Raw genomic sequence first — 11220 nt, forward strand, 5'->3', positions numbered from 1 at the left:
AAGTCAATCAAGATAGTTAAGGGTGAAAATCACATGGAAGTAATATAGTTTAGGAAGCCAGGGTCTACTGTGTGTATGTGAGAGAGACTTGGTGCCTTGTGTAGTGTGAGAAGTCCTGAGACCAGGGGTGCTGAACTGATGTATTCCAAGATGACTCATACAGAGGCCATAACTCAGTCAACAGAAGGATTTATTTAAACATACAGGACAGTCTTGCAACAATTTCAGAAAGTGCTAGAGGAACATAGTACGGATGAAAGACTCCCATGACTTACAATTTCAGCAGCATCAGGAGGCCACCTTTGTCCTCAACATCCTCTGACACCACCAGTCCTCACTCTACCTCTTGTCCATTACCCTCCACACACTGGCTTCCTTCCTTTAAACTAGAACATCTTAAACAAGCACCAGCCAGGGCCTTTGCACTGGCTGTTCTCCCTGCCAAGCACACACTTGATATATTCAAGGCTCCTGCTCTCTCTTCATTGAGGTCTCTGCTCAAAGTCACCCTATCTGCATGCCTTGCCTGAACACCTATAAAAAGTAGCACCCCCTCTTTATTCTTTCCCCTTACACTTGCTTTCATTTTTTCATAGTCTCTGTCACCATCTGACACGCTGTACTTTTTTATTTCCTATATTCTTTCTCCATGACTGGATTTTAGGAGAATTGGTTTTTCAAGACTATATACTCTGCCAAATCCAAGAACAAAATACTGAAATTAATTTTTAACCACAAAATATAAGTGGTAGCATTTCAGTAATGTGAGGATGCAAGTTAAACATGTCACTTTCCCCTTTCTTTGTAGTCACCTCCAAAACATGGGACAAAGGAATTTAACAAGACCTTCAGAATTTCTTCTCCTGCGATTCTCAGAGGAATCAGAACTACAACCCCTCATATTTGGGCTTTTTCTCTCCATGTACCTGATCACTGTGTTTGGAAACATGCTCATCATCTTGGCCATCAGCTCAGACTCCCACCTCCACACCCCCATGTACTTCTTCCTCACCAACTTGTCCTTTGTAGACATCTGCTTCACCTCCACCACCATCCCCAAAATGCTATGGAACATCTACATCCAAAGCCAAGTTATAACCTATGAAGCCTGCATCACTCAGGTGTATTTTTTAATGCTGTTTGCAGGGTTGGATGACTTCCTCCTGACAGTAATGGCCTATGACCGCTTTGCAGCCATCTGTCACCCCCTGTACTATACGGTCATCATGAATCCAAAAGTCTGTAGAATTTTGGTTCTGGTTAGCTGGGCCATCAGTGTCCTGCATTCATTGTTACAGACCTTAATGGTGTTGAGACTGTCCTTCTGTGAAGAGTTGGAAATCCCTCACTATTTCTGTGAACTCAATCAGATGGTCCAACTTGCCTGTTCTGACAGCTTTCCCAATGACTTGGTGATATACATCACAGCTGTGCTGCTAGCTGGTGGTCCCCTCACTGGAATCTTTTACTCTTACACTAAGATAGCGTCTTCCATCCACAGAATCTCATCTGCTCAGGGGAAGTATAAAGCATTTTCCACCTGTGTATCTCACCTCTCAGTTGTCTTCTTATTTTACTGTACAAGCCTAGGAGTGTATGTTAGCTCTGCTGCTACCCACAGCTCCCAGTCAAGTGCAACAGCATCAATGATGTACACTGTGGTCACACCCATGCTGAATCCTTTCATCTACAGTCTAAGGAATAGAGACATAAAGAGGGCTCTGAAGGCATTCTTCAGAATGGCAGCTATAAAAAGGACACTTGTCCTGAGATAAAGAAAGGCACATAATTGAAGGATTCAGAGATCCAGTGCTTGAAATTGCAAATCTTTGATCAGATTCTTTGATCTGGCTGTGAAAGTAGAACTTGCTCCTTCTATTTATTTCCTGGAATTTTCATTTATTTTATTTCAACATATCCATACAGTTCATGTCACTCACTTTATTGAAATGTGTACTCACTCTCTTTCATATACAAGAGTTTTTCTGTTTTATGGTTTTCCCACTTTCTCAGATTTATTCTCAACCTTGGATCTGAACAACTGGGAAATTCCCATTATCCTATGAAGAGATGTGTTTCTTAAGAACAATTTGTTCTCAAATAAAATATAAAGTGTCTTGCATATGTTGTCTCATGTGTGCCTCCTCTACAAGTGGTTGTGCTTTTGTGTACTTTACAGTACAGTGCTGTATAGGGTAAGCAACTCTCTTTATTTCAATCTGAGGATGTCCAGAAGCAAGCATAAAAGCAGTGGTGATGTTGTTGGTACTGCTAAGAAGCACCGAGTAAAAATGATGGAAACGAAAATGAAAATAACTAAGATACTGGAGAGAGGAATTGAAGGAATTGGAGGACCAGAGAAAAGACTAAGACAAGAGAAAGAAGATGTAACTGAAGAACCAGAGGGAATCACAACACAGAAAATAGCTAGGGGATTTTCTTTATTTAAGAGGGCACTTGATGCAAAGAGTTAACTCATTGGAAAAGACTCCAATGCTAGGAAAGATAGAGGGCAGGAGGAGAAGGGGTGACAGGATGAGATGGTTGGATGGCATCACCGACTCAATGGACGTGAGTCTGAATAAACTCTGGGAAATGGTGATGAACAGGAAAGCCTGTTCAAGAGGGAGGGAATATATGTATACATGTAGCTAATTTACTTTGTCATACAGCAGAAACTGAGCTTTTCTTGTGGCTCAGATGGTAAAGAATCCACCTGCAATGCGGGAGACCTGGGTTCAATCCCTGAGTTGGGAAGATGCCCTGGAGAAAGGAAAGGCTACCTACTCCAGTATCCTGGCCTGGAGGATTCCATGACTCTCCAGGGGGTCTCACAGAGTCAGACATGACTAAGTGACTGAACAACAAGAACAAATTAGTTTTTGAGGTGCAGGACCTGAATGTAGAATGGTACACGAAGGTTGCAGCAGCCATTCAGAATGCAATCCAGTACTGCCATGTCATCTCTGATGGGAGAAAACGCTACACCAAGACATCAGCACATTGTTTTTTCAAGTGCTAGCCGTGTCCAACTCTTTGCAACCCCAAGGACTATAGTCACCAGGCTCCTCTGTCCATGGAATTCTCCAAGCAAGAATACTGAAGTGGGTTGCCATGCCCTTCTCCAGAGGCTCTTCCCAAGCTGGGATCAAACTCAGGTCTCCTGCATTGCAGGTATATTTTTTTACCATCTGAACCACCAGAGAAGGCAGAGAATATTGGAGTGGGTAACCTATCCCTTCTTCTGGGGAACTTCCTGACCTGGGAATTGAACCAGGGTCTCCTGCATTGCAGGCAGATTCTTTACCAACTGAGCTACCAGAGTAGCCTGGGACCTATGAGGGAACTTTTTTTCAAAAGGGTAGATCAAATGAATCCAGCAAGGAATCAGAACCTGTGCCATGATCGCAGTTGGGGCTCGGGCCTCCGCGTTACGTCGCTCTAGTTACTGAGGCCACGGACCTCTAAAAAATAAAAAAAATAAAAAAAGAACCTGTGCCATCAGCATCAGGTATGAGTGAAATTTCAGCTTCCATCTCCTACTGCTAGTGATCCTTCAGCTCTACCATCTCCAATCTCCTCTCCCTCCTCCAGTTAATAATTCTTCTTGTCTGTTCACTCAAAGCCAAAGCCTATATGCCAGCTACTGTACTCTACTACTACTTCTCAAGGCACTATACAGTAAGCTTAAGATGGTTTTCTTTATGTTTTGTACTTGTTTTTCATGTGTTATTTGTGTGAAAAGTTGTATGAACCTATTATAGTGATGGTGGTGGTTTAGTCACTCAGTTGTGTTTGACGCTTTGTGACTCCATCAACTGTAGCCTACAAGGCCCTTCTGTCCATGGGATTTCCCAGACAAAAATACTGGAGTGGGTTGCCATTTCTCCAGGGAAACTGATTATAGTATAGTACTATGTAACTGATTGTGTTCATTGGGTATGCTAATTATGTTGGACTTCTGAACAAATTGGACTTATGGACACACTCTTGGAAAGGAATTCATTCATATCTAGGAAACTTACTGTATTATATTCCTGTTTCCCCTTGAAAATTTCCAGTGCTGCCCACTCACAAGTTTTTCCATAGCTCTAAATTAAACGCCTCACTCTTTCCTAAAGTTAGCCATAATAGAAAAAAAATGAGTGTACATTTGAATATCATCCATTAGAAGTCCTCATTATGATCAGAAATCTCTTCAATTATTATGATCAAAGGGCAACTGACAAGAGAGGTTAATTCCTTCCTAGCCTGCAATTCAGACTCACCAATTTTTCTCCCCAAGAATTTATTTTATTCCAATCTCTCCTGGTTTCCTGGAAAGTAACCTCAATGGAATCACATTTTAATACAGTTTTTTGAAGTAAACCTGAAAAACAGAATGGTCATGAATGATATCTTAAATATTGATGCAAATGCCAAAAATAAGAAATAGCAGATGTTTACAATTCACATTTGTTTACTTTGATTGTTGTATCAGTAAGCTCTCCAGTAAGTTGTCTCCTCATGGTGAATAGCTTTCTGTGCTTTGCAAAAGCTTTCAAGTCTAATTAGGTCACATTTGTTTATTTTTTTCTTTTATTTCCTTTGCTTGAGAAGACAGATCCAAAAAAATATTGCTATGATTTAGGTCAAAGACTGTTCTACCTATGCTTTCTTCTATGATTTTTATGGTTTCCAGTCTTACCTTTAAGTCTTTAATCCATTTGTGTTTATTTTTGTATATGGTGTGAGAAACATTTTAATGTAATTCTTTACATGTAGCTGTCCAATTTTCCCAGGACCACTTGTTGAAAGACTCTTTTTTTTTTTTTTAATATCCTTACCTACTTTGTCATAGGTTAGTTGACCATAAGTGTGTGGTTTATTTCTCAGCTCTCTGTTCTGTTGATTGTATGTGACTGTACCATGCCATTTTGATGACTGTAGCTTTGCAGTACAGCCTGAAGTTTAGGAGAATGATAAACCCAATTTCGTTGTCATGGGGATTTTTTTTTTTTTTTTTTTTGGTTGGTTGGTTGATTGGCTTTGTTTTGCAATTGCTTTGACTATTCAGATTCTTTTGTGGTTCCGTATGAATTTTAGCCATGTATGTGTTTTAGCCCCTCAGTTGTGTCCAACTCTTTGTGACCCAATGGACTGTAACCCACCAAGGCCCCTCTGTCCATGGGGTTCTCCAGGCAAGAATACTGAAGTGGGTTGCCATTTCCTTCTCCAGAGGATCTTCCTGACCAAGGGATCAAACCTGGGTCTCCTGTATTGCAGGCCAATTCTACACCATCTGAGTCACCAGGGAAGCCTTGAATTTTAGGAATATTTATTACATTTCTGTGGGAAATGTCGTAAGTATTTTGAAGTATTAGGAGTGGATACTAGAAGTAGAGAGAGTGGGCATCCTTGTCATGTTCCTGAATTTAGAGGAAAGACTCTTAGCTTTTCACTGTAGAATATGAGCTTGGCTGTGTTTAGGTCATAAATGCCATTTTTCTGAGATATGTTCCCTCTATACCCACTTCAGATATGCAGATGATACCACCCTTATGGCAGAAATTGAAGAAGAACTAAAGAGCCTCTTGATAAAAGTGAAAGAGGACAGTGAAAAAGTTGGCTTAAAGCTCAACATTCAGAAAACGAAGATTATGGCATCTGGTCCCATTACTTCATGGCAAATAGATGGGGAAACAGTGGCTGACTTTATTTTTCCGGGCTCCAAAATCACTGCAGATGGTGACTGAAGCCATGAAATTAAAATTCGCTTACTCCTTGGAAGGAAGTTATGACCAACCTAGATAGCATATTCAAAAGCAGAGACATTACTTTGCCAACAAAGGTTCGTCTAGTCAAGGCTATGGTTTTTCCTGTGGTCATGTATGGATGTGAGAGTTGGTCTGTGAAGAAGACTGAGCACCGAAGAATTGATGCTTTTGAACTGTGTTGAACTTCTCCTACTGGTGTTGGAGAAGACTCTTGCGAGTCCTTTGGACTGCAAGGAGATCCAACCAGTCCATCCTAAAGGAGATCAGTCCTGGGTGTTCATTGGTAGGACTGATGCTAAAGCTGAAACTCCAATACTTTGGCCACCTGATGTGAAGAGCTGACTCATTTGAAAAGACCCTGATGCTGGGAAAGATTGAAGGCAGGAGGAGAAGGGGACAACAGAGGATGAGATGGTTGGATGTCATCACTGACTCAATGGACATGGGTTTGAGTGAGCTCCAGGAGCTGGTATTGGACAGGGAGGCCTGGCATGCTGCGGTTCATGGTGTCGCAAAGAGTCTGACATGACTGAGCGACTGAACTGAACTGATACCCACTTTGATGAGGATTGTTATCATGAATGGATGTTGAATTTTATCACAGATTTTTTTTAATGCATCTACTTTTAAAAACTTTTTACTGTGATATAATTGATTTACAGACTTCCCTAGTGGCTCAGATGGTAAAGCGTCTGTGTACAATGCAGGAGACCCGGGTTCGATCCCTGGAGAAGGGATCCTGGGAAGATCCCCTGGAGAAGGAAATGGCAATCCACTCCAGTACTATTGCCTGGAAAATCCCATGGACAGAGGAACCTGGTAAGATACAGTCCATGGGGTCGCAAGTAGTCGGACACGACTGAGCGACTTTACTTAATTGATTTACAACACTGTGCTAATTTCAGGGGTACAGAGAAGTGAATCTGTTATACATGTATGCGTATACACTCTTTCTAGCTTTTTTCTCATGTAAGCGATTACAGAGTATGAATAGAGTTCCTTGTGCTATACAGTAGGTCCTTATTAGTTATCTATTTTAAATATGTGTGTGTTAGTCACTCAGTAGTGTCCAACTCTTTGCGACCCTATAGATTGTAGCCTGCCAGGCTCCTCTGTCCATGGGATTCTCCAGACAAGAATACTGGAATGGGTTGCTATTTCCTTCTCCAGTTTTAAATATAGTTGTGTATTTATGCCACATGCAGATTATTTTTTTATGTGTTTGTGGGCAAGGTGGGGTCCACATCCTCTTACTCTGCCATCTTAATCTCCTCCTCCAAGATTTCATCATTATATAGCTGAGTAGGATTACATTTTACATACATATGTGCCTTCTTCTTTATCCATTCATCCAATAATGGGCACTTAAGTTGTTTCTATATATGGCTATCAAAAATAATGTTGTGATGGACTTAGGGGCACATATATCTTTTCCAATTTGTGATTTCATATTTTTAGGATAAATAATCAAATTGGAATAGCTGGATCATAAGGTAATTTTATGCTTAATTTTTTGAGCAGTCTCCCTACTCTTTTCCATAGTAGCTGCACCAATTTACAGTCCCATTAAGAGCATGGATATAAATGGAGAATAAATTTACAAGAAAGAAGTAACCCACTCCAGTATTCTTGCCTTGGAAAGCCCATGAACAGAGGAGCCTGACAGGCTACAGTCCATGGGGTTGCAAAGTGTCAGAAATGACTTAGCAACTAAACAACAATAATACCTTTTAATTTGTTGAATACCTTTCAGTTTGTCTTGATTATATACATATATATGTATATCTTCTTTGAATATATCAATTCAAACTTTTTCAGAAGTATATTATTTGATGTGATTCATGGGTCCTTGTATTAAAAAGATAGAATTGATTATGCATATGAAATGAATTCATTCACTTCTCATTCAAAAGTTCAGGTTAAGACAATTCGGTGTGCATAAAATGTAAAACTATATCCTCTGTATCCTAGACACAGAGTATGGGCAGGAAAAGTAGACATATAGGGAATTAGCTGGTGGAGGGATGTACAGTGATGTAGGATGCTTTTCTAAGGAGAAGCATATTTGACTATGATGAATGAGATCCAGACCTAGAATGCTGGCAAACATTTCCCTGCAACAGCCCTTGATGAGGCATACATTTCAGTGTCTCCTCCTTCCTAATATTCAAATAAAAAATTTTTATTACATCAAAATTGTATGCCAAAGAGCTTAACCTACAATTATTTCATTACCTATAAGATTAAATATATGCATAGAATCGTTTGTTTCAGTTCTGTTCTGTTCAATTCAGTCACTCAGTCATGTCTGATTCTGTGACCCCATGGACTGCAGCATGCCAGGCTTCCCTGTCTTTCACCAACTCCCAGAGCTTGCTCATACTCACGTCCATCTAGTCGATGATGCCATCCAACCATCTTATCCTTTATCATCCCCTTTTCCTCCTGCCTTCAATCTTTCCTAGCATCAGGGTCTTTTCCAATGAGTCCGTTCTTTGCATCAAGTGGCCAAAGTATTGGAGCTTCAGCTTCAGCATCAGTCCTTCCAATGAATATTAAGGACTGATTTCCTTTAGGATTGACTGATATGATCTGGTAGAATCATCAGCCCATTACTTCCTCCTTTTAAACCTGACTGTTCAACTTCTTTGCTTTCATATAGCAAATTCAGCAAGTTTTTGTTCTTGTATTTTTTTTAATATATGCTTTCAAACTAGAAATTGGATTTTTATGATCAAGATTGCTGTTCGCCCTTAGATATGTCATGTATGTATACAATTATTTGTGTAGAATGTCTGAGAATTTAATTTTGTGTGGTAAAACCTGCATCAGTCATCTTATGCTCTCTCCAATTTTTTTAACTGATGGAATTGAGCCATCACTTAAATATTCTTCACTTGCAAATCCTTGCCTTAAACAAAAAAGAAAAGGGATGTTCTTCTTCCTACGTGGTACAGATAAATCACACTTTTGCATATTTTGAACTACTTTCCACATCTCTTACTCCTTATGGCCCTTTCGCTCTAGACCTACTCTAAAAGTTGCATCATGTTCAGCCCCATTTGAAAACCTCTTCTTTACATTTGAATAAATATCACCCTTATTTTCCATATGCATATTGGATTCCATATGTTTCTAAGAGGAAATTCTAACTTAGTGCTTCCATCTCATAACAACTTGCTGTCGTATTATCTCTTTCAACGTCTTGTTATAAAAAATTGAATTAGTGATATTGTTATAATTATCATAACCTTTTCTTTAGAATTTGGTTTTGGATTTTCCATTAATTGTCTCTCATATGGCTTTATTAATATTGAATTTCAGAAAATTCAGAAGGTAAAAAACATATATGAAGTTTTTTTGTGACTTGAAGTTTCAGCAGCAGGAGGGAGCCCACCTGGTTCCTCAACATTCTCTGACACCATCTCTCCTCACTCTCCCTCCTACTCATGTCCCTCACCAGACTGGCTTCCTTTTCTGGACTGGGACATCTTAAACAAGCACCTTCTTCAGGACCTTCAAATTAGCTGCTCACTTGCCAAGATGCACTGCCCCAGGTATGCTCATGGCCCTAGTTCTGTCATCCTTGAGGTCTCTGTTCTAATAACACCTTGTTCATAGGTCTTACCTAAACATACATGAAAAATCACACTCCCTTTTGACTCTGTACATCATACCTCCTTTCTTTTTCTTCATACCACCCACCACCAGCTGTCATGCTACATAATTTTTGCTGGCTTATATTCTTGGACTATTAAGAAATCTGACCACTGAAGAATTGATGCTTTCGAACTGTGGTGTTGAAGAAGACTCTTAAGAGCCCCTTGGACTGCAAGGAGATCCAACCAGTCCATCCTAAAGGAAATCAGTCCTATATTCATTGGAAGGACTGATGCTGAAGCTGAAACTCCAATACTTTGGCCACCTGATTCAAAGAACTGATTCATTGGGAAAGACCCTGATGCTGGGAAAGACTGAAGGCAGGAGAAGGGGACAAGAGAGGATGAGATGGTTAGATGGCATCACCGACTCGATGGACATGAGTTTGAGCAAGCTCTAGGAGCTGGTGATGGACAGGGAAGACTGGCATGCTGCAGTCCATGGGATCACAAGGAGTCAGACATGACTGAGTGACCGAACTAACTAATTACATAGAATGGAGTTTTTTAAATATTAAGTTATGCAGTCCCTATATAGTACTAAAATCCATACAACTCTTATAACAAACATTTTCTAATGAGGGACTTCCTGGCAGCTCTTAGCTGGTGCTGTAAGTATGAAGTTCCTGTTTTGCCAAAACTGTCATAAATCCAAGCACAACACAGTCCAAAGTTTTCTATTAAGGAATAAAGTTATCCCACTTTTGAAGATGGGAATGCTAATTTTCTCTAGACGTGAAGGGCTGTGGCTCACCAGGAGTGAAGTCAGTGCCTTGATTAGGGATCTAACCAAGACAGTCCTCAAGCTTAGACTCTGGAGAAAATTTGAACTCAGAGACGGGGTGAGGTGTTGAGACCTTAAGGCTTATTCCTCTGGAAGACTGGTGAATTTATTAAAGAAGTAATAAACACTGAATACTGAATTCATCTGGCTTGTAACATTGTGTCCCAGACACAGAGTATGAACTGGAAACGTTTCCATTCTGTCCAGACCACTTTCCCACAGGGAAATCAATTATTAGAGATAGTAGTTACAAAAGGGAAACTTGCTAACTAGCAGACATAAGGAGCCATAAATATTTCCTGTGCTGCAGTCCCTCTGCCTGTGCAACCTTGGACTAGATTGGTTGGTGCTTGCAGAGTCAGAGCTCTAGTTGGGGGACCAATACCTGACTCCACAATCTAGTCTGTAGACAGAGTCTCTGTCTCTATTAAGATGAGTTGGGCCATGTATGTTGAGATCTTGCTATCAGAAACTCCACCCAGGTGAGTTCAAGAGACCAGTAAATACTACAAGAGACAGTCAAATGGAATGACAGCCACAAATATTGACCTGAATTCACCTAAGCACCAATGTAGACTAAACACAGAGTCATGATCACTGCAGTTGCTTGTTGTTTTGACTGATAAATTAATGGATTATTTCACTATGCATAGAAGTAAATACTGAACTCAACAATCCAGGAGTCAACAGTGACCATTAAATGATGGACATGGAAGCCCAATAAGAACAGGGAATGAGAGGTACAAAGTGCTTTCAGTAAAAATGGGGCATAAGTACAAGGTTACTTTGTAATTAACAGATATAGGTTACTAGCTATGGAGAGATGTACAGTGAAGTAGGATATTTTTCAAAGAAGTGCATTTCACTATAATGAGTAGATCCAGAACAAGGAATATTTTTTTTAATTTTATTTTATTTTTAAACTTTACATAATTGTATTAGTTTTGCCAAATATCAAAATGAATCCATCACAGGTATACATGTGCTCCCCATCCAGAACCCTCCTCCCTCCTACCTCCCC

At 40.0% G+C, this 11220-nt stretch overlaps 1 protein-coding gene across 1 annotated transcript; it reads left to right on the forward strand.

The window, feature by feature from the left end:
* Nucleotides 1-821: 821 nt before the first annotated feature.
* Nucleotides 822-1775, forward strand: LOC113896473 (olfactory receptor-like protein OLF4). The gene has a single exon (XM_027548644.1). The coding sequence runs from the start codon at nt 822-824 to the stop codon at nt 1773-1775; it is 954 nt and encodes a 317-aa protein (XP_027404445.1).
* The last annotated feature ends 9445 nt before the right edge of the window (nt 1776-11220 follow it).

The sequence above is a fragment of the Bos indicus x Bos taurus genome, chromosome 7 (genome assembly GCF_003369695.1).
Source record: "Bos indicus x Bos taurus breed Angus x Brahman F1 hybrid chromosome 7, Bos_hybrid_MaternalHap_v2.0, whole genome shotgun sequence".
Classification (NCBI taxonomy): domain Eukaryota; kingdom Metazoa; phylum Chordata; class Mammalia; order Artiodactyla; family Bovidae; genus Bos; species Bos indicus x Bos taurus.

Excerpts from the sequence above, each read along its gene's own strand:
- LOC113896473 (XM_027548644.1), top strand. The coding sequence starts at position 822 with ATGGGACAAAGGAATTTAACAAGACCTTCAGAATTTCTTCTCCTGCGA.